The sequence below is a fragment of the Saccostrea echinata genome, unplaced genomic scaffold (genome assembly GCF_033153115.1).
Source record: "Saccostrea echinata isolate AGI-Se365-2 ecotype Australia unplaced genomic scaffold, CSIRO_AGI_Sech_v1 ptg000077l, whole genome shotgun sequence".
Lineage (NCBI taxonomy): Eukaryota > Metazoa > Mollusca > Bivalvia > Ostreida > Ostreidae > Saccostrea > Saccostrea echinata.
Window position 1 is genome coordinate 1,231,581 of NW_026889826.1, and position 23,726 is coordinate 1,255,306.

Genomic DNA, 23,726 nt, shown 5'->3' on the forward strand with positions numbered 1-23,726 from the left:
CATTTTGCATGAAAATTGTTGGGCTAGTTAGTTAGAGATTTGGGCTAGTAAATTTTAACTGATCAGTAGCCCCTGGGCTAGTGGGTTTTCCAGAACAATTTCAACACCTGATTTTCTCCAACCAGTGTATATTGTTAACAGTGTTTAAAATAGATGGTTATTTTTGTTTATTTAATTTTCTGTAATATTTTAATTAGATTTTACATACTAATGAATAAAATGATGTTCCAGATCACCATGTTTTGCATGGAATGTGGGAGAAGCCTCGCTGACTTCGCGAAATTTTGTGGGAATTGCGGAGCTCAAGTTCAACATGTTAAAGGTATGTAATAAAAATAATCAAAAAACACATGGTCACTGAGAAGATTTTAAATACTTAAAGAATGTATTCTGCTGAGATAACTTGCATTTAACTTTTCAAAGTAGTGGTCAAAAATTAATGCATATTTCGATGGATAAAATAAAGGGAATTCTTCAGAAATGGCTGAGACCTCATAATTGGATATTAATTCCTGAAATTTTGTGGATTATTTTTTTTTTAATCTTTCTCCGAAGACAAGGTCAGAAAAGACGAAACTTACATGAAGCTTTATTACGTCTGTAAATTTAAAATTTTCATATCATAATCCCCAGGGGTAGGGGTAGGGTGGGGATACAACAGAGGGTTAAACCTCTACACTGGAATACATAGGAAAAATCTTTAATAATCTTCTTCTCAAGAACAACAAAACCATGATTAGTAATATTTATATGGATGCATCCTCGGGTAGTGTAGATTGAAGTTTGTATAAGTCATGGCCTAGTGGAACTATAATATGTGATCAAAGTTTATTTAAGAAAATACATACATACATATATATATATATGCATCTAGAAAAAAAAACTGCTGATGAAGAACAGAAGTGTGGTTAATTGCTCAGGTGAGATTGTTGCCCATGGGCCTATTGTTTTTGAAGGAGATGGAAGTCTAGCTGCTATGTTGGGAAAGCTATCATAAGTATTTAAAATACATTTAAATTTACGTGTTATTATTGTTATATTATTGTAATGTTATATTTGTAGATAAAGATTCAGCTACAAGTGGCAGTCGGGCAATAGAGGTTGGATGTCTCTCACCAGGTAATAATTTTAAGCTAATATTTAAGACCAGTACAATTGCAATTTTATTGCAAATTTAAGGATAATACATACATGTATGTGTATGTATCATATATGAGTATAAAAATTTCCGTATCTTAGCCAGAATACACTTCTCTTTTGAATTTTACTTTCAAAATTTTGAAATCTAGATGCAAAGAAAAGCCTTGCAATACTGAAAGCAAAATATTTGCCAAAGAAGAAAGAGATAAAAGAAAAGAAAGGGGAGAGGAGCAGTGTGAATGTGAGTGATCTTGTAGTGTAAATACATTTTTTTCAGAATGATTTAAATTTTTTCAACCTTACAAGAAATCACCCATATGTAAAGGTTGCAGGACTATAAGCAGTACATGTATATAGTGAAATGCCGTTCATTTTTTTTATTACAAAGTTGTATTTTCGGGCATGCATGTAAAGAAATGAGTGAATAGTTTTATCATACAACCATGTGCCTTGAAGTGGTGGAATTTTTTGTTTGAATGGAATGGTATGGTTTTTATTTTCGAACATCAATTGTAACATAATGACCCGCCCATTTCTTTAGAAACAAGAGAGATGTATTTGTTGCAATGTTTTCAGGCACCCCACTCTCTGGGACTAGCAACATGAGTTTTTCTGAAATGGAGATTTTTCAGAAATTATATGAGATAGTTAGAGACTCCCCCTTCTGTAAAACTAACATATTGCAACAAAAGTATACGTATATGTATGAATTTATCCTGTTTACCACAACATTTATTGGCCTTTCCGAAGAATTGGGCATGTCCTTATGTGGCATTCAATGTTCAAATGAAATCACAAAACCTTCCATTCCAATGGAAAATTTTACCACTTCATTGTATCATCATCGCTATTGAAGGGATTCATTGCTGATGTTTGACTGATACATTCTCATATACATGTATATCACTTAGTATATGTTCTCCCTTCAGGATTGGGTTACATGTATATAACACTTGAATCTATAGTGGAAAAGTACATTTTTCAGCCAATTTAATTTCAACGTGTTTCTTTTTCCCTATACTTTCAGCTGGTGCATTGCACCTGGATGAAGGTAGAGGTTCCCCAATCCTATTATTGTTACACTGATTATCCAACTTTGTATAATAATGTAACATTAGCAGAATTTATTACACTCATGATAAAAATGGAATTTGAACTAAATTGGTATAAAGACAAAAAATAGATTACCTGGTACTAGTATTGATGTCGTAAGATCTGCACTATACAAACTTTTATTTAGGAAATACAAATCCAAATTATGGATGGAAAGAAAAAGGCACTTAAACGAGCATTTCCTAGTGAAACTGGTTTAACAGGGACTTTAAAGATGCCAGTAAAACCTGGAGAAAATGCGAAGGACTGGATGAAAAGATTAACTAGCCAATTCAGGGGAAAGATATCCTTTGTCCCTTTTATTATGGGACCAGGGGGTTTACAGGAATTAAGTGAACCTGCAGCATTTAATATAGAAAATCTTTCTGCTTTAAAAACCCAAAGGAAGGCCAAGATATATGCCTTAGCTAAAGGAAAAGGTGAGAAAAGCCCTATAATTTCAAGTATAATTTACTAAGAATTTGATACTAATTTTCTAATTCAACTAAGGTAAGAGCTATGAAGTACTCTGATCAAAAATTTTTTAAAATGACAAATGTAATGGCTGTTTTAGTAAATACTGAATGCATTTTTTTTTTTAAAAAAATGGATGCTCTCCTCATATATTTTTTATGAAATGTATGCATTATCCATATTTTATATATGAAGACATAGTGTTGACATAATTAATTCAGTGTAATACGAATGCATTATTTCACCTTTATAAGACGACAAGAAATTCTGGAGAATTTTAATAATTGCACACAGGTCAAAAGCTGAAAGTGTATTTCAGACAACTGAGAAGCAATTTTTTTAAAAAAATTATTTTTCCTCTTGTTTTCAGCTCTACTGGTCAGAGACCAGAGGAGCTTATCTGATAGTAAGGTGTACGTTGTGCATTTTTCAAAATGCTACTCCTCCTACAGCTTTGGTCTGATTTTAATATAACGTGGCACAGTAGACTACACAGGGATACCTAATTGTCTTTATCATTTTATAATTTGGCTGAATGATGTTGCCATGGTTACTGAAATCCAAATTTCTGTAAAATTCCTTTAAAAGGCTACTCCTTCTTCAGTTTTAGTCTAGATTGTAATAAATCTTACTAGAGAAGAGACTAAAGCAAGGATTGTTATTCTATTATTGCTGTTGCAAAGTTTGAAGTACAAGTGCCACTTTTCTATCCTTTGTTAAAAGTTCAAACCATTAAAGTTGCATTATCGACAGTGCCTTATTTTTATTATTGTTATTTGAACACGTCATATATATGAAAGTTATGATTAAAGAAGAAAGATTATATTATTGAGAAATAGAGCCACAATAGAGTGGTGATTTGTAATTGCTTAAAGCTTGGTTATCGATAAATATGATATGGAAAAATATTGCTTCTCAGTTGGCTATGTTATTTTATTGTTATATATTTCAGTTTGAATTGTTCGAAATTTTTAATTTGAAGTTCTGAGCTCACCTGATCTGAAGACAATTGAGCTTTTTTATCAAAATTTGTCAATTGCCTGTTCTTGTTATTATTGTCATTGTAAACTTTTTCATATTTCCATCTTCAATCCACCAGGCCAATTTCAACCAAACTTGCTATAAAATTTAATGGCATCTTTCAAAGAATTTCTGTTCAAACCTTACTGGGCCAGAAAATTTATAACATATGTGTTAGTTATATTGCATTGTGCAGATTCAAACTGGTTAAAATCATAACCCCCACCCTGGGGTAGGCTAGGGCCACAGTATGCATGAAAGTTGTTCATGATAATATGTAGGAAAAAATCTTAACAAGAACCCCTGGGAGTAGAGTAGGGATACATTGGACAATCACATTTTTACATAGAAAAACATCTTTCAAAATCTTCCTCTGAAGAGCAGTGAAGCTAGTCATTCTGAAATTCAAGTATCCTCAGGTAGTGTTGATTCATTCTTTTTTCAAATCATGACCCCTGGGGATAGGGGGGATCAAAATGGATGATCAGTTTTACTTAAGAATACATTGAAAAAAATCTTACTCTCAGGAAAAATTAAGCCTTGATTAGTCATGTTGATTTGAAAGCATCCTCAGGTAGTGTAAATACAAGTCTGTTCAAATCATGACCCCCGTGTATAAGGGTGAGGACACAGTAGGTGATCCAAGTTTTACATAATAGAGGTACAGTAAACCATGCTCAGAGTGAATGGAGGTTTACAATCTTTTTTATTCCAATGGGTTTAAAAATGTATGATGATCGAACTTAATGGATGTAATGAATAAATTGTTTATTCCAAAGCAATATTGTCTGTCTCTGTAATTTCTTTAATATTAACATGTTTTACAGTATATGCGTAAGAAGTCCTTAAAAAAATTACTTTCAAGAACAGCAAATGCATGATTAAACTTATGAATATTGAAGCATCTTCAGGAAGTTTTGATTAAAGTTTGTTCAAATCTTGACAGCTGGGGGTAGATGAGGTAGATTTAGGCCACAAAGGGGGATTAAAGTTTTCATAAGAATGTACAGGAACTTTTTTGAGAATGTTTTCTCAAGAACTGCAAAGCTGTCATAACTTATGGAAACATCCTCAGATAATGTTATTTCATCCCTCTTTTTTTTCAAATTATGAACTCCATTTGGTAGAGTAGAGCCACAATAGTAAATAAAATTTTAAATAGGTTTATACACATGCAGTGCTTTCAGAAAGATTAGAATCAGCTGGTACTTGTACAAAAATAGGAGGTACCTTATAAGCAATTTCAATTACGTATGTTATCAAATTTATTTTGAAAGGCCTGCACATGATACTGGAAACAATTTCCTGATGTAGAAAAGCAAGGCTATGACTCGCATGAGTTTTCTAGCCCATGGGCCACTTTCTGAAAGTGTTTGACTTGTTCATCAATAATAATGTGAAAAAGTTCTAAATTTTTATCAGTGTAGAAGCCATTCATGAATTTTTGAATACTGTAGAAGTACATTTTTCTGTTTGGTATCAATGTACACTATGTACGGTGTCACAAATTTTCTGCGGAAATTTGCTCCAGCATACTTAAAGTACATATAAGGTTTATAGAGGCACTCTAAGAAATCTATTTCCGTTTTTTAAAATTTTATATCCATGGATTGAATAGAAATTGTGACTACGTGGAATCATGACATTGTGAAAAAAGTATGTTAACAGTAATTAAATGATTATGCATCCTGTATATCTTCATTATAAAATCTTATTTTCTGTCATTGTGATATTCTCAGTCTAAAAAAAAATATTCTTTTATCATTTATGGTAATATTTATAACTTTAATATGCACCAGTGTTCTGAATGCAGAAAATAAAATGGAATAAGGTTGGTTGTTGTTGAATAATGAATTCTTTTTCTATCTGTAGGACCAGGAACTACCAAAGATTTCTTCACCGAGAACGGTTAGTATCTATATACATTAATTTATAATGTACTCTTAAAGAAAACTGAAGTGAAAAAAACATGGGTAACATAATATGCACTAATTATTGAATTACTTGACTAGAAATTGTGAATAATGGTCACAAGATCACCTTGGTCACTGTGCCCAGATTTACTCAACCATGAAATGTATGACATCATATAGGGAAAGTGTTCAAGCTAAAAACATACATGATGATGGCAACATGCAATTCGCAAAGGATTGTGGCTCCAGAAGTAACTGTGAAAAAAATTCATTTGGATTAACTTGCCAAGTCTGAATTTTCTCTTCACCAGGCGTAGTCATTTGAGCTAGCAGTGCGATAATATACATAGATATTTATGAAAAAGGATTGTTGTGTTGGAGATTTTGCTAATTAAATAAGACTTTTATCATTAATAGCTATAATATGAGTAATAGACAATGTATATACCCATAATGAGCATTTTTTATGTGGTGGGGGTGTACTGAGTTGACCATCTCTTTCTGTCTCTCTGCTTGTATACATTTTGTTCAAAACCATTATTCCAGATCTTTAACTTTTACATTTCGAAGCATTTATGAAATAATCATTTGATCAGCTCTGACTTGTTACTTTTTAGTTTATGCAATATGATATCTATATGTTTATCAATAATTTCAGATATCTGATGAAACAGACAGTGAGGTATGCAAAAGCATAACATAAATACTAACCAGTTAAACTTTGTGTGTATGAAGACCGATAAATTAAGAACTTAGCATAAAAAGCAAAGATTTGATATGTAATATACATGTATTTCACTTTCAGTCCTCAGAAATGGAGTTTGTAATGGAAAAGTCAAAAAAAGAATTACCACAAATTGTGAGTATATTAAAATTCAGCATAAAAAAAAGTTTATTTAAATGAAGTGCTAGTACAGCTAAGTTTGTTATCTTGGACTTCTGTCCAATCTTCAAGATATAATCAATTATTAAGATTTTGAGGTTAAAATACCTGAAGAAGAAATAATTTGGACTATCAGGTTACTTAGGATATCAGTGGTTGTTCTTGATATATCAATTTTTGAGATTTCAAAGTTCAACTGTATATGTTGGATTGGTGCACCATATTTAAAAATTTACCCGTGTGATGCTAACCTTAACTTGTATGCAATATTAGTTTATCTAAATACAGTGTGTATTCAATTAAATTTGAATAAGAACATGTGACAAACTGTCAAAATTGTTGATAAGTCCTAAAACTAAAAATTTCCCTGTAAAGTAATAAAATTTGAATTCTTCCTCTTATGAAACAAGTTATTGAGGGCATATACTTTGCATCACTGTAAATGAAAGTGTTAGCTTGAGGACTAGATTGCATAAGAACCCTATTAATTAAGATAAAAAAAATTTTGTTAAATTCTTTGACGCTGTAGTAATTAGTCTTTTAATTTTCAAGGATATAAATATTTTTTAAGAATATTGTACAATGGATAAAGAGAATACCCTTTTCCATATCACATACGGTATCAGCCCCAGACACCAACATCAGTTAGAAAGTTGAAGACCCGAGGCTGATGTTGGTCGAGGGCTGATACAGGATGTGATATGAAAAAGGGTATGCTTTATGATGATTATCACATACTTAGTATGTGATATGTGCCTAACGGCCTCAGGCAAACAGTTTGGTTCTTGGGTCCGTCAAAACGTATATTGCCCTTGAACCCAGCAATAAATGTGTATTGTTATACCCTTGTAAATATTGTTCTATATATATACCCCAGAAAAATCCAAGAAGAGTAAATGTTTTTGCATTGGTCTATCAATTTTATTGTTGATTGGTCTGTCAGTCTAACATGAGAATTGTTAGAGTGCAGCGTTACTGCAGGTGACTGTTGTTCAATATTGGCAACACGAAAATAGCTGAAGTTTAGAGCTGCATGAGTTGTCCTATGCTTTTTGAAAGATTGCTTCAGGAAATAATTATGTTTTGTGATAAATAATTTTTAGATAAAAAGCTGAAGGATTAATTATTCTCATTACTTGTCATTTATACTGGATGTAGAATGATTTTCATAGTTCATTCATAGTTAGCAGTTAATTAACTAATACTATGTATGTGTGATCAATGATTAAAATTTAGTGTTTTAAGTCATATCGTTGGAAGAAATAAAGTAGCCTCTTGCATTTGGAAATGTATGTTCTAAGAGATGTCCATTTAATTGAGCATGGTAATGTTTTTACTATGTACATGTTTTGTTGTCTGCAGTTTTCCAAGAAAATGAGGAAGAGGAAAAAGTCTGCAGCTAAGCCAGTGGAAGAATATTCAGTACATGTTAGTACATATAAATTTCTCCTTATATATAAATTTGCCATATCACACTTGTAAACAATCTTTAACATCATTTCAAATAAAAGTTGTGTTAAAAAGAAAAAAAAATATAACCCAACCTGTCTCTTGTATGCTCCTATAGAAAATGGAAAATGTTTAATATACATGTTGACACAGTACATATTACATTGGGTACTAAGGGAAGGGATTAACAAGTATTTTGACTACTACTTAGCAATTTTGTTCTTAGTTTTTTAACAATTTGCAGGTGTTTAATAACTTGACTCAAACATTTTTTTTTAAAGATTTCTGATGATTCTGACCTACCAGACATCCCCTCAGATATTACAGATCCAAAGTGTGACTCTGTATGTAAACAAAAATAATTACATTCATTATTAATTTACAGTGGTATTTAAATAATAAGAGTAAGTAAGTAGATGTAAGCAGTCTGTTACGTCTAAATATTTTCTCTTTTTCATAAGGTTTCAGAGGGAATTATTTACAGGATCATGATAAGTCTTAACAATTCACGTTTTATACACAAAGGCAGTTTTCTTACCTGTAATTTTTGGGGGCTTCAAATTGTTATATATCAGCATATTTTTAGCTCACCTCGATGAAGTCAAGATGAGCTTATGCTATACCCCCAGCATTGGCGTCGGTGTCCCGGTTAAAGTTTTAGGAGCAAGTCCATTCCCAAATAACTATAAGCCCTACCTGGACCAAACTTGCATTGATGATGCATCTGGGGATGGACACTACCACACTTGCTTCAGATGCTGGATATGGCCTAGATTTTCCAGTTGAGTGACCAGGTTACAGTTTTTGGTGTAAGTCCATACCCAAGTAACTATTGGCCCTATCTGGACCAAACTTGCATGGATGATGGATGTAGGGATGGACACTACCACACTTGCTTCGGATGCTGGATCTGACCTAGATTTTCCAGATGAGTGACCAGGTTGAAGTTTTTGGAGCAGGTCCATTCCCAAGTAACTAGAAGCTCTACCTTGAACAAACTTTCATGGATTATGCATCTAGGGATGGACACTACCACACTTGCATCAGATGCTGGATTCGACCTAGATTTTCCACATGAGTGAATTTTAGCCATATTTTAACCAAATTAGCATGGATGATGTAGCTAGGGATGGTCACTTCCAGACTTGCTTTGGATTCTGAATCTGACCTACATTTTCCAGATGAGTGACCAGGATAATTTTTTTGGAGTAGCTATATAACATTTTGGCTTGTTATGATTAATCTTGCATAGATGGTGCATCTAAGGATGAAAACTTCCAGACTTACTTTGGATGTTGGAACTGACCAAAATTTTCTTGACTAGTAAACAGGATAAACGTTTTTTGAACAGGTCTATTTCCAAGTAACTATGAGTCATACTTAAACCAAACTTGCATGGACATTGATGTTGGGATGTACACTAAATAAAAAAAAATATGATGTGAAAGTTGCCTTACTTAAAGATAACATTCGTCGAGGTGAGCTTTGTAATCCTTGATTACCTATGTTTAAACTTAATTATTTCCTTGAATTTTTCATGTAATATTCTGATAATTAACTTGTTGTGATCAAATTTTTTTCATTGGTTGTTGTCGACATATTTGTCATAAAATTTATACAATTTCATCTTCTTCTCAAGAACAAAACTTGCCACAGAGTAATCTTGGGTAAAGGGGATTCAAGTTTGTTCAAACTTAAATTATCCAAGGGGAGATATTTAAGAAAAGTAATAGAATCATGTGGGGTCATTTGACCATCTTCTACTCGAGAACCACAGGGCCAGAAAAGACAAAACTTTTGTGAAAGATTTCTGACATCAAGTTTGTTGAAATCATGGCCTTTGAGGGAAGGAGGGGTCATAGTTTGATGTCAAATTTAATGCAGTTTTAGTTTTAGTATTTGCTATATGAATATTGTTGCTAACCTTATGTGCTTTGAATTACTGGGGTACATCTCAGAATAAAACCTTATGAATTACTTTCTAAATATGATTTTAACTGTTTAAGAATTTGAAAACATCCACTCCAAAGAAAAGTGCATGGTCTACTGCTACGGTTACCACTGAAGATAAAATACAGGTATGTCTAATGTCATGGAAAGTCCATTATATTGATGTGAATGTAACCATCAGAAAATACTGATTTTATTTTAATTGTTGTAAAAACAAAAAATGAATGACTACAATGTACTTTATAATGTAATTTAGAATTTCAAATCCATTCCAAAAGAAAGTGCATGTTCTACTGCTACAGTTACAAATGAAGATAAAATACAGGTATGTCTAATGTCAGGGAAAGTCCATTGTATTGAAGTGCATTGTATTGAAGTGAATGTTTCCATCAGAAAAAAAATTGTTTTTATTTTAATTGTTGTAAAAAAAAAATTTAAATGACTACAGTGTATTCTATAATGTAATTTAGAATTTCAAATCCATTCCAAAAGAAAGTGCATGTTCTACTGCTACGGTTACCAATGACGATAAAATACAGGTATGTCTAATGTCAGGGAAAGTCCATTGTATTGATGTAAATGTTTCCATCAGAAAATAATGATTATTTTTTTTATTGTTGTTAATTGTTGTAAAAAGAGTTACCAATGACCAACTACGGTTACCAATGAAGATTTTACTACCCCATTTTTACTAGCCCAAGGGGCTACCTTCGTGCAAAGAACCCCCAAAAATTGTAGCCCCAGGTGTCCGGCGATGCTAATTGCACACCCCTGTTGCATGTAAAGTCCATTATATTCATGTGAATGTTTCCATCAGAAAATAATGATTATTTTTTAATTGTTGTAAAAAAAAATTGAATGACTACAATGTACTTTATAATGTAATTTAGAATTTCAAATCCATTCCAAAAGAAAGTGCATGTTCTACTGCTATGGTTACCAATGACGATAAAATACAGGTATGTCTAATGTCAGGGAAAGTCCATTGTATTGATGTAAATGTTTCCATCAGAAAATACTTTTTCTATTTTAATTGTTGTTAAACAATTTTTTTTATTAATATAGACTACAATGTTTTTTGTAATTCAGAATTTCAAATCAATACTAAGGAAAAAATATTTGTACTCCTGCTGATGAAATACAGATATGTGATTCTTAAAAAAAAATTGTGTAACATAGTAGTGTTTATAAAAAAAGTATGTTTTCAGTATTTAATATTTTTCAGTTGATGGAGTCACCTAATTCATATTTTGAGCAAGGGCAGTCTCATTTGTCACCTGAGAAAGAGGTAAATATATTTATCATACTTGTATAAATACATTGAGTACAAATCGGTTAACATTACTTTTTTAAGGACTCTGAAGAAGTTGTAAATATGCTGTCTTAAGAGTTCTCTATTGACCATAGTGTTTGTTTATACATAAAAATAGCTAGGAAATTTTGGCAGTTACCCCTGCCAAAAATGATGAAAAGTTCCCTATGCCCCCTCCTGCCCCTCTTACAGTGTCCCGTTTTGCCCCCCCCCCCCCAGGGTCCACACATGCTGTTCTTTTTACCTTAAGCAGGGAACACAGTTTCTCTGAATTAGCTTACTTACTTACTTACTGCCCGTGACGCCTTTGGCGTATAGGGCAGTAACGAGGGTTCTCCATCCTTGTCTATCACTGGCTAGCTTTTGGAGTGTGCCCCAGCTTCTCTTTTGTACTTTAAGTTCGGCTTCCACTGTCCGCCGCCAAGTGACTTTGGGCCTTCCTCTCTTCCGTTTTCCCTCTGGTGTCCAGAAGAGAGCTGTCTTTATGATGCTGTCTGAGTCCCTTCTAAGTACATGGCCAAGCCAGTTCCAGCGTCTTCTGATGATGATTGTGGCCATGTCCTCTTGTTGGCACCTGTTGAGAAGGTCTTGATTTGAGATGGTATTGGGCCAAAATATTCTTAAGATCCTTCTCAGGGACTTTGTATGAAATGTTGACAGCTTGTTCAGGTCACTCTCTGTCATTCTCCAACACTCTGATCCATACAAAAGGATAGGTAGAATGCAGCTTTTGTATAGTTTCAGCTTTGTTCTTGTTGTGTACTGACTTGATCTCCAAACAGTATGTAGGTTGTTAAAAGCTGCTCTTGCCTTGGATAGCCTCTCTTTGATGTCGGTCTCTGCTCCACCATCTGTTGTTACTTTGCTACCCAAGTATGTAAAGGTGTTGGTGCATGGAAGGATATGATTTTCCACTTTGACCGCTTGTGGGTTGTTTACATTTAGGGTCATGACCTCTGTTTTTTTGGTGTTTATCTTCAGTCCAATGCTTCCTGCATATTTGTGTAGCCTGCTGGTTTTGTCTTGAATGTGCTGGTGGGAGTGGGAGAATAAGGCTATATCATCAGCAAAGTCCAGGTCTTCTAGTGTTGTAAATGTACCCCATCTGATGCCTCTCTGAATGTCAGATGTTGTCTTCTTCATGACCCAGTCAATGGCTATGATGAATAGTGTTGATGACATTACACAGCCTTGACGGACTCCTGTTTTAACGTCAAACTCGATGCTGGTGTTTCCAACTCTGCATCTGAAGTTGACATAAAAACTCTTGATGATATCTATTAGATGTTGTGGGATGCCATATGACCGCACAATTTTCCAGAGACTGTCTCTATGAATGCTGTCGAAGGCTTTTTCGAAATCAATAAAATTAATATATAACTGTCGTTGCCATTCTGTACACTGTTCATTGATGTTTCTTAGTGTAAATATTTGATCAATACATCCTCGCCCTGGCCTAAATCCTGCTTGTTCTTTACGCAATTTGACATCTACAGCTATGGATATCCTTCTGATGATGATTTTAGCCATGATCTTACTTGGGATGGAAAGCAGTGTTATTCCTCGCCAATTGTTGCAGTCGTTTAGGTTGCCTTTCTTTGGTATTTTAATGATGACTCCATGGTTCCACTCATCTGGTATGGTGTTTCTTTCCCAGATGTCATGGAAAATTGGCTGTAAAATTGTGGCTGTAAGAAGTGGATCTGTTTTGAACAATTCTGCATTTAAGTTGTCATATCCAGGGGCTTTTCCATTTTTTAGACTTTGTATTGCAGAGACAATTTCTGGAATTTGTGGTGGTTCAATGCTTATGTTTAGGTCATTTGCTGGATAACTGATGTCAGGTTCATGAGTTGGAGGTGGTCTGTTTAAGATTTCCTTAAAATGCTCTGTCCATCGTTCCTCCATCTCTTGTTTTGATGACAGCAACTTTCCTGTTTTGTCCTTGACAGGTAGATTGGGAGATGGTCTATTCCTGCCACTCAGTGCCTTGGTTATTTTGTAAAGATTTCCTTGCTCTCCTCTGTTGGCTGCCTCTTCTGCTTTTGTTGCTAGGTCATCTATGTGTGCTCTCTTGTCTGCACGTAGAGCCTTTTTCACTTCCTTCTCTATTTCACTGTATTCCCTTTGATGTCTCTCTTTAAGTCTCAGAGATTTGGCCTCATTTACTTTCTTTTTGGCATCTCTTCTTGAGTCAATCATTATCCACGTTCTAGGCATTATCCAGTCTTTACTCCTATGTTTCTGCCTATAACCGATACATTTCTCACCAGTTTCAGTGTAGATGTTGCTAATTTTTTCCCACTTTTTGTCGATTGATGTTACATGTATGTTGTCCTCTGGTTCCAAATTTTGTAATATATCGAACTTATTCTTGAGCATGATGTTGAATTCATGTCGTACCTTGATGTCTTTAAGTTTATCCACATCAAATTTCTTTCTTGCCATGTTCTTTCTCTCTGTGCTACGCAGTTTTAGTTTGATAGTTGCTGTTACCAGGTGGTGATCGCTATCAGCATCGGCACCTCTCTTCACCCTCACATCCAATAATGATCGTCTCCATTTTCCATTTATCATGATGTGGTCAATTTGATTTTTGTCTCTCATGTTTGGAGAGTGCCAGGTTAACTTATGAATGTTTTGGTGGGGGAATAGTGTTCCTCCAATTACATAGTTGTTGGTAGTACAAAACTCTACAAGTCTCTCTCCATTTTCATTCATGCTTCCACAACCATGTCAGCCCATTGTCCTATTGTATAGTTCATTATCTGCTCCAACTTTAGCATTCATATCACCCATGATGATCTTAATATCGTGGTCTGGTGTGTTGTCTAGTTCTTGCTGTAGTTGTTCATAAAAAGCATTTTTATGTTCTTCATCTGCATCGTTAGTGGGTGCATAACACTGGAATAATGTCATGTTGACTTGCTTTCCTCTAAGCCGTACTGTTAGCAATCTACTGTTTATTGGCTTCCATTCCATTAAAGACTTCTCAATTCCCTTTTTGAGAATAACTGCAACCCCTTCATGATGTAGTCCATCTTCTCGACCAGAATACAGTAATGTTTCACCTGTTGTTGTGCGTATTTTACCTGAATCAGTCCATCTGCTTTCACTGACTCCCAGCACGTGCAGGTTGTATCTTCTCATCTCGGCTGTTACTTGTGCTAATTTACCGATTGCATACATAGTACGTACATTCCAGAATCCTATTTTGATCTTAGTCTTGGCCGTGTTAAGGGCCTCCCTATTCGTGTTGGTAGTTTCCCAATGGCTTTCACTACTTACAGTCATACTGGTTCCAGTGCAGGTCCCAGAGAGGCTCTCATTCACAGGTATATAGATATTCCTCGTTACTGTTTCCGTAACAATACTTTTTTATGAGTTAGGGTTGTTAGCCCTAAGCTCAACCCCCTGGACTCGGAGGGCCAGTGGTTTTCTGTCAGGGTATCCTTCCCTTAGCCACGGGTTCCAGTTATTTCAAGGCGCCGGACACTCGCCTTTTGCCACTGCCACTTAGCTACTAAAGCATTTCCAGGGTCACCACGAGGAGGTATGGCATGTGACTTGCTGGCAGAACCTATTTAGAGACGGTGGGCATTAACTCAAGGTTTTAAGTGGTGAGACCTAGTGGCATAAGTATCACCCCTTGAGACCCGAACCAGCATTTGACCCCTCTGAATTAGCTTGTTTTCCCCTTAATTTGGGGAAAAAATTTTCTGAATTACTTGTCATTTAAAACAACTTTTTCCCTTACAGATCATAGACCAGGAGATAAAAAAGCTTTTTTGATGTAAGTTTTTGGTTCAACGATGATTGTTAGTAAATAAATTGTGAAAAGGAAGACCAAAGAAAATGTCCTTGTGCTACAATACTGTAAACCATGTGCAGTAGTACAGCAGATTTCTTGACTATATAACCATTTTACATTTATGAATATTTTGATGCCTTTTCAATATTCCATTTAATATATATATAAAAGTAATGGTTCAACAGAAATCTTGGGATAGCTTATTTTATGAAAACAGTTGTGTTATTGTGGCTAGTTTTATTCCATGTACATGTTTCTCTTGATTTCACATTTTATAAATAAAAAATGTATTATTTCCAATTGTGAAAATTTCTTTCCAGCTCATGGACATGAAGATAAAGAGAAAAAAGGTTAGTAAATGCCTGGAATATTTCTTCATTTCTTATCCTATGATTGTGGGTATATAGTTGTAACAAATCCACAGTGACTGAACCTATTGTGGCAACAGTTTAATGCATTGCCTCAATAACAGTTACTTAAATCTCCTTTTTCTAAAAAGGACATATACAATTTTGAAGTCTTAAATAATGATAGATATGCTTTACCAAGAGCTTAAACCATTATGTGCAGAAAAGCCATAGCACAGACTTTAGTGAATATTTCACAATATTAGCTGTTGTATTTGTAAGCATTGTTGTTAATTAAATATAAATGGACTTTTTTAAAGATGGCTGATGATGCTGTCATTTCCTATCCTCGTAAAGAGGATCGGAAATTCATTACCATTATTTATGAAGATCATGGAGGGATGTCTTTTACAAGACCGTTTTGTAAAGATGACACTCTGCAGGTAAAAATATTATACATTTTTCAACTCGCCTGACCTGAGGGGTCAAGCAAGCTTTTCTGATTTTGAAGTGTCTAGCATATGTCTGTCTCTCTGTTGTGTGTTTCTGTGAACTTTCCACCTTTTCACCTTCTCCAGAACCATTCGGCTAATATCAACAAAACTTGCCACAAAGCATCTTTAGGGGAAGGGGACTCAGGTTTATTTATATGAATCACCACACCTTCTATTAAAATTTTTAGCTCACCTGAGCTGAAAGCTCAAGTGACCTTTTTTAGCTCACCTGAGCCGAAGGCTCAAGTGAGCTTTTCTGATCACATTTTGTCCGTCGTCCGTCCGTCCGTCTGTCCGTCTGTCTGTCCGTCTGTCTGTGTGTCTGTCCGTCCGTCTGTAAACTTTTCACATTTTTGACTTCTTCTCAAGAACCACTGGGCCAATATTAACAAAATTTGGTACAAAGCATCCTTGAGTAAAGGGGAGTTTAAATTGTTAAAATAAAGGGCCAAACCCCTTTACAAGGGGAGATAATCAAGAAAAGACAAAAATAGGGTGGGGTCATTAAAAAATCTTCTTCTCAAGAACCAGTGGGCCAGAAAAGCTGAAACTTATGTGGAAACATTCTGGGGTGGTGTAGATTCTAAATTGTTAAAATCATGACCCCCAGGGCAAGGGCGGGGCCACAATAGGGAATCCAAGTTTTACATTGAAATATATAGAAAAAAATCTTTAAAAATCTTCTTCTCAAGAACCACTGGGCCAGAAAAGCTGAAACTTATGTGGAAGCATCCTGGGGTAGTGTAGATTCTTAATTGTAAAAATCATGACCCCCAGGGCAAGGGCGGGGCCACAATAGGGAATCCAAGTTTTACATTGAAATATATAGAAAAAAATCTTTAAAAATCTTCTTCTCAAGAACCACTGGGCCAGAAAAGCTGAAACTTATGTGGAAGCATTCTGGGGTAGTGTAGATTCTAAATTGTAAAAATCATGACCCCCGGGGGAAGGGCGGGGCCACAATAGGGAATCCAAGTTTTACATTGAAATATATAGAAAAAAATCTTTAAAAATCTTCTTCTCAAGAACCATTCGGCCAGAAAAGCTGAAACTTATGTGGAAGCATCCTTTGGTAGTGTAGATTTTAAATTGTTAAAATCATGACCCTCGGGGAAAGGGCAGGGCCACAATAGGGAATCCAAGTTTTACATTGAAATACATAGAAAAAATCTTTAAAAGTCTTCTTCTCAAGAACCACTTAACCAGACAAACTGAAACTTTTGTGGAAGCATGCTGGGGTAGTGTAGATTCTAAATTGTAAAAATCATGACCCCCGGGGGAAGGGCGGGGCCACAATAGGGAATCCAAGTTTTACATTGAAATATATAGAAAAAAATCTTTAAAAATCTTCTTCTCAAGAACCATTAGGCCAGAAAAGCTGAAACTTATGTTGAAGCATCCTGGGGTAGTGTAGATTTTAAATTGTTAAAATCATGACCCCCGGGGAAAGGGCGGGGCTACAATAGGGAACCCAAGTTTTACATTGAAATACATAGAAAAAATCTTTAAAAATCTTCTTCTCAAGAACCACTTAGCCAGACAAACTGAAACTTATGTGGAAGCATGCTGGGGTAGTGTAAATTCTAAATTGTTAAAATCATGACCCCGGGGGAAGGGCGGGGCCACAATAGGGAATCCAAGTTTTACATTGAAATATGTAGAAAAAATCTTTAAAAATCTTCTTCTCAAGAACCATTAGGCCAGAAAAGCTGAAACTTATGTGGAAGCATCCTTTGGTAGTGTAGATTCTAAATTGTTAAAATCATGACCCCTGGGGGCAGGGTGCGGCCACAATAGGAAATCCAATTTTTATTATGACGTCGAGCTCTTGGAGCTCGAACGTCATCTAGCAAGCGCCCAGTTGAAATCGCGACCGGATATGTACGCGACCGAATGTGTCAGTCGATGCATCCGCAATAGAAAATAGCAATAGGTATAAACTAATTTCTTTGAAAACGCTCAAAATGAATAATAGCTTGAAAATAAAATTGCATCAATTATATCCGCAATTAATTCTATTGCAAAACAACAATATTATATTTTATTCTCACACAAGAAAAACGTGATGGTTGTTGCGGATGAATTTCTATAGAAAGAGTGCGTTGAATGACATGAATAACATTTCGGAACGATAACCGTAAAACAACACAACAGGAGGTAAAATAATCACAAAATTACATAAACACGAATATTTCAAGACTAAAAAGATTGAATTTCTAAATCTTAGCTTTACTTATACAATCTTCTAACCAACTCTATCCTAAAAACCGATGATATTGACCAGTATTGCTGTTTTTCTCCATTTCCTCCATTTCCCAGTATACCGTATACCACGCCCGATCGTAACTCGATCGTAATTTTAACAGACTAGAGGCTTGGTTGTAGTTTAGATGCAATCACTAATACAATGCTTTGACATTGGCAATTAGAAAAAAATATTATATTTAGCATGAACATGTTCGACGGTGTCTGGTCAATTCGAACCCTGCTCCATTCGGACCATGACATAAGGCCCCAGACTGTAATTGTGATATTTTGTTTAAACTATTTTTTTTATTATGTCTCCTGAGTCACTCACTTGACTTATTGCTACCTTAAAATTCAAAATGATCTTTTGAAATTGTTTTTCTTCTTCGACGTCATTGAAGCCTTTCAGGCTTTTGATTTTGAAATATATAGAAAAAAAATCTTCTTCTCAAGAACCACTTGGTCAGAAAAGCTAAGACTTTTGTAGAAGCATCCTGGGGCAGCGTAAATTCTAAAGAATTCAAATCTTGACCCCTGGGTGTAGGGTGGGGCCACAATAGGGAATCAAAGTTTTACATTGAAATATATAGGAAAAATCTTCAAAAATTTTCTCCTCAAGAACCTCTTGGCCAGTAAAGCTGAAACTTATATGGAAACATCCTAGGGTAGTGTAGATTTTAAATTGTTAAAATCATGATCCCCGTGGGTAGGGCGGGGCCACAATAGGTATTACAAAAAGATCATCTGGTGAAGAACAGCAGGGCCAAAGTTATTCAGGTGAGCGTTGTGGCCCATGGGCCTCTTGTTGATCACCTGTTGTGCGTCGTCTTTCTGCCTGTTTGTTCATCTGTTAAATTTTAACATTTTCAACTTCTCAAGAACCACTGGGCCAATTTTAATCAAAATTGGTACAAAATATCCTTTGGGTAGGAGAGTTTAAATTGTTAATATGAAGGGTCTAGCTCCTTTACAAGGGAAGATAATCAAGAAAAGGCAAAAATAGGGTGGGGTCATTAAAAAATCTTCTCAAGAACCACTGGGACAGAAAAGCTGAAACTTATATGGAAGCATCCTGGGGTAGTGCAGATTTTAAATTCTTCAAATCATGACCCCAGGGTAGGGTGGGGCCATGTTAGGGAATCCAACTTTTACATTGAAATATATAGAAAAAACTTCAAAGATTTTCGTTTCAAGAACCACTGAGCCAGAAAAGCTGAAACTAATGTGGAAGCTTTCTTGGGTAGTTTAGGTTCTAATCATGACCCCTGGGGGTTGGGTGGGGCCACAACAGATATTATAAGAGGGAAAATTTGGTGAACAACAGCAAGGCTGAAGTTACTCAGATGAGCATTGTGGCCCATGGACCTCTTGTTAAAAATTATTATTTAATGGCATACTTTAAAAATGTTTTTTCAATAGCCATTGGGCCAAAAAGATAACACATAAAGGCTTTGTTAAAAGTGAAAAATGAGTTTGTTCCAACCATGCTACATGTAGAGTTACAATGGGCAAACAACTTTTAATATAGATACATATAGGAACAATTTTTTGTAAAGTCATCCTTCTTAAGAACCTTATGGCTGGAAGAGTTGAAACTTGCATGAAAGATTAATTATACAGTCTAGACTTTAGTTTGTTCATATCCTGACCTCAGGGGTTTAAGAGGGGGCTATGATACATGATCAGTTTTATTTAAAAATATATTGTAAAAAATCTGAAGAAAAAGAGCTAAGACGTAATTATTCATATTAATAATAGAAGCATCTTCTGGTTGTGTAGGTTGAAGTTTCTTCAAAATATGAATGTGAAAGGATGAAAGTTTTACACCGGAATGGATAGGGGAAAAGTTGCGAATGTAGAGCAGCATGACCATTGTTACAAATTTAGGAGAAAATTAGAAAGAAATTTTGAAAACCTCATTTAGATTTTCATAATCCTTTTCACTCCAGGGACCTTTGTAAGGTCCCAAATTGACAGATGAATTCAATGTCTAAAAACTGTTATCTCTTTGCACATTAATTCATAAGAAAAAAATGCATAAAGGAAACAAGGAGACCTACTACCAAGGTCATGAAATTCAAAACAAAATAATTTCCTTTATTTCTGTGCAAAGTGAAGAGCTGTAAGCAAAGTGCCTCCTAAATTGACTTGTTGGGCAAACCTAAACTGTGACTTGTTGGGCAAACTTTTTTTGGATATTTGACATTGTGGTAAAGATGAAGATTTTCAAATGGGTTTCTCAGCAGTCAATATTTTGATGTTTCCACTGAGTTACGAATTACTTTTTTGGATACTTTCAGAGTATTTTCACATATATATGCAGGGAAGTAGAGGCAGAAATCCTGCCACCTGTCTTCCACCTGGAGTGTGTGAATCCACTGAAATGTCTGGTTGAAGGTTGCAAACATTGTTATGAGCTGGAAGCCAGCCACCATGAGTTTATTTCTTCACTGCCAGATGTATTAATTCTTAAAGAAGGGGCAAGTATAATAATGGTTTTTATCATTTTGGAGGAAATTTGCAACATTTATAGAACAAAAAAAAAATTAATCAATAGTTTCTCAGGCACCGCTGCATCAGGTCAAACACTGCCGCATTGATAAAATTTATTGACATATTGAAAAGGTATGAGTAATATACTCTGACATAATTTTTCCAAGTTGTGAAAGAAAACTGAGTTACTCCCCTTTTCATAAATGCTAATAGATAGACGCTTTTATTAGATAAACCAATACATTTCTTGTTAATACAGTATTTTACGAATTAACTTTGTTTGGAATAATATTATTTAAAGCTATAATTAATGAGAGAACAATAAAAGTAAGAATCAGTTGATATCATTTTTTTAAAGGTATAACACCTGCTTTAAAAAAGAAAAAAAAGAAAAGAACCTGTCTGCTGCATTGAATTTTGAAAATTTTGGCCTGAGAAACTATTAATTAATTTTTTATGGCCTTACTGGTACTTCTTACTGACTGTATAAATTATCAGGTAAACACTTGCAGTCATACTTTTTCATTGAAAATTCAATGCAAGTTATAATAATTTTCAAGACACTTTAAGACCTTCCTTTTCTTAAATTACATGTATAACTGTACATGTACAGTAGAATACTATAAATAAGGTCAAATGTAACACATCAGAATGCTAGATTTAAAGTAACACTGAAATTTTTAAAAGCTTAAATTAATGTTTAAATGTTTTATTAAAAAGTACCTATTACATATGTATGTTGTTTTTCTAGTTTAACAATAATATTAATACACATAATGGTACATGTTATGTTTCAGAACTTCTTAATGGATGATACAATGACCAATTTTGGAAATGTGCTCATGTAAGGGACAGGACCTTCACCACCAAAACGTGTATATCTACACTAGCTCTAATTATCTCTACACATGTAGTGTGTTGTTCATCATTAAATACATATTGTTTCCATAACTTTTATGATACATGTATTATGTACATTGAAATGAATATTATCATGTACATTAAAAGAATTGCTTAAAGAAAATTTAAAAGGAAATCATTTTAAGGTAATTTGAATGTTAGCCACAGATCAGTTTCTCTTATTTCTTTTTTAGCTCACCTGAGCCGAAGGCTCAAGTGAGCTTTTCTGATCACATTTTGTCCGTCGTCCGTCCGTCCGTCTGTCTGGCCGTCTGTCTGTCTGTCTGTCTGTCCGTCTGTAAACTTTTCACATTTTTGACTTCTTCTCAAGAACCACTGGGCCAATTTTGACCAAACTTGGTACAAAGCATCCTTGGGTGAAGGGGAATTTAAATTGTTAAAATGAAGGGCCAAGTCCCCTCATAAGGGGAGATAATCAAGAGAAAACAAAAATAGGGTGGGGTCATTAAAAAATCTTCTTCTCAAGAACCACAGGGCCACTAATGCTGAAACTTATATGGAAGCATCCTGGGGTAGTGTAGATTCTAAATTGTTCAAATCATGACCCCCGGGGGTAGGGCGGGGCCACATTGTGGAATCAATGTTTTACATAGAAATATATAGGAAAAATCTTTAAAAGTCTTCTTCTCAAGAACCACTGGGCCAAAAAAGCTGAAACTTATGTGGAAGCATCCTGGGATAGTGTAGATTTTAAATTGTTAAAATCATGACCCCCGGGGGTAGGGCGGGGCCACAATAGGGAATCCATGTTTTACATTGAAATATATAGGAAAAATCTTTAAAAATCTTCTTCTCAAGAACCACTGGGCCAAAAAAGCTGAAACTTATGTGGAAGCATCCTTTGGTAGTGTAGATTTTAAATTGTTAAAATCATGACCCCTGGGGGTAGGGAGGGGCCACAATAGGGAATCCATGTTTTACATTGAAATATATAGGAAAAATCTTTAAAAATCTTCTTTTCAAGAACCACTAGGCCAGAAAAGCTGAAACTTATGTGGAAGTATCCTTGGGTAGATGCTTAATTGTAAAAATCATGACCCCCGGGGGTAGGGCGGGGCCACAATAGGGAATCCAAGTTTTACATTGAAATATGTAAGAAAAATCTTGAAAAATCTTCTCAAGCACAACTGGGCCAGAAAAACTGAAACTTATGTGGAAGCATCCTGGGGTAGTGTAGATACTAAATTGTAAAAATCATGACCCCTGGGGGTAGGGCGGGGCCACAATAGGGAATCCAATTTTACATTGAAATATGTAAGAAAAATCTTCTTCTCAAGAACAACTGGGCCAGAAAAACTGAAAATTATGTGGAAGCATCCTGGGATAGTGTAGATTTTTAATTGTTAAAATCATGACCCCAAGGGGTAGGGCGGGGCCACAATAAGTATTAGAAGGGGGGAAATCTGGTAAAGAACAGCGTGGCCAAAGTTACTCAGGTGAGCGATGTGGCCCATGGGCCTCTTGTTATTTGTCACAATGGGTTATCACAATTTCTTCTCCTTTAATTGTTTTTACGTCTCTTCTTACTGGTATTTATATGTAATAGTTTTCCTTACATGAAAGAAGTCCTCAGTTGTTTTGTTTTATATTTTGATTTAAATGAATAAATGTGTTAATTTTATGAAGTTTTGTTTAGATTTTACCTTACCTGAGCTTTTTCTGATCGCATTTTGTCTGCCGTCCATCTGTAAACTTTTCACATTTTCGACTTCTTCTCCAGTAACAAAGGGCCAATTTCATCCAAACATGTAACAAAGCGTCCTTGGGTGTAGGGGATTCAAGTTTGATCAAATGAAGTGCTACGCCCTCTTTCAATAGGAGATAATTAAGAAATAGTAAAAATCTGGTGATGTCTTTCAAAAATCTTCCTCTCAAGAACCAATGGACCAAAAAAATTGAAATTTATTTTGAATCTTCTTTACATAGTGAAGATTTAACTTTCCTCAAGTCATGAGGCCAGGAGTAAGGGTGGGCCCACAATGGTGGATCAAAGTTTTACATACTAGGAATATATTGGAAAAAATTGCAAGAACTGCAAAGTCATGATTGGTCATATTTATATGGAAGCATCCTCAGGCAGTGTAGAATCAAGTTTGTTCAAAATATGACCCATGGAGTTGGGTGGGACTTCAATGTACAATAAAAGTATATCATAGGTATACACAGGAAAATTATTTGAA

At 34.9% G+C, this 23,726-nt stretch overlaps 2 protein-coding genes across 2 annotated transcripts; both read left to right on the top strand.

The window, feature by feature from the left end:
• Window positions 1-237: 237 nt before the first annotated feature.
• LOC133176642 (uncharacterized) lies at window positions 238-2,759 on the top strand. Its single transcript, XM_061311744.1, has 4 exons — window positions 238-322; window positions 1,063-1,119; window positions 1,290-1,381; window positions 2,381-2,759. The coding sequence occupies exons 1-4, from the start codon at window positions 238-240 to the stop codon at window positions 2,708-2,710; spliced, it is 564 nt and encodes a 187-aa protein (XP_061167728.1). The 3' UTR covers window positions 2,711-2,759.
• A 3,510-nt stretch (window positions 2,760-6,269) lies between these two features.
• LOC133176615 (uncharacterized) lies at window positions 6,270-11,236 on the top strand. Its single transcript, XM_061311723.1, has 9 exons — window positions 6,270-6,321; window positions 6,445-6,498; window positions 7,885-7,950; window positions 8,253-8,315; window positions 9,978-10,049; window positions 10,178-10,246; window positions 10,392-10,460; window positions 10,812-10,880; window positions 11,147-11,236. The coding sequence occupies exons 2-9, from the start codon at window positions 6,454-6,456 to the stop codon at window positions 11,234-11,236; spliced, it is 543 nt and encodes a 180-aa protein (XP_061167707.1). The 5' UTR covers window positions 6,270-6,321; window positions 6,445-6,453.
• Window positions 11,237-23,726: the final 12,490 nt, after the last annotated feature.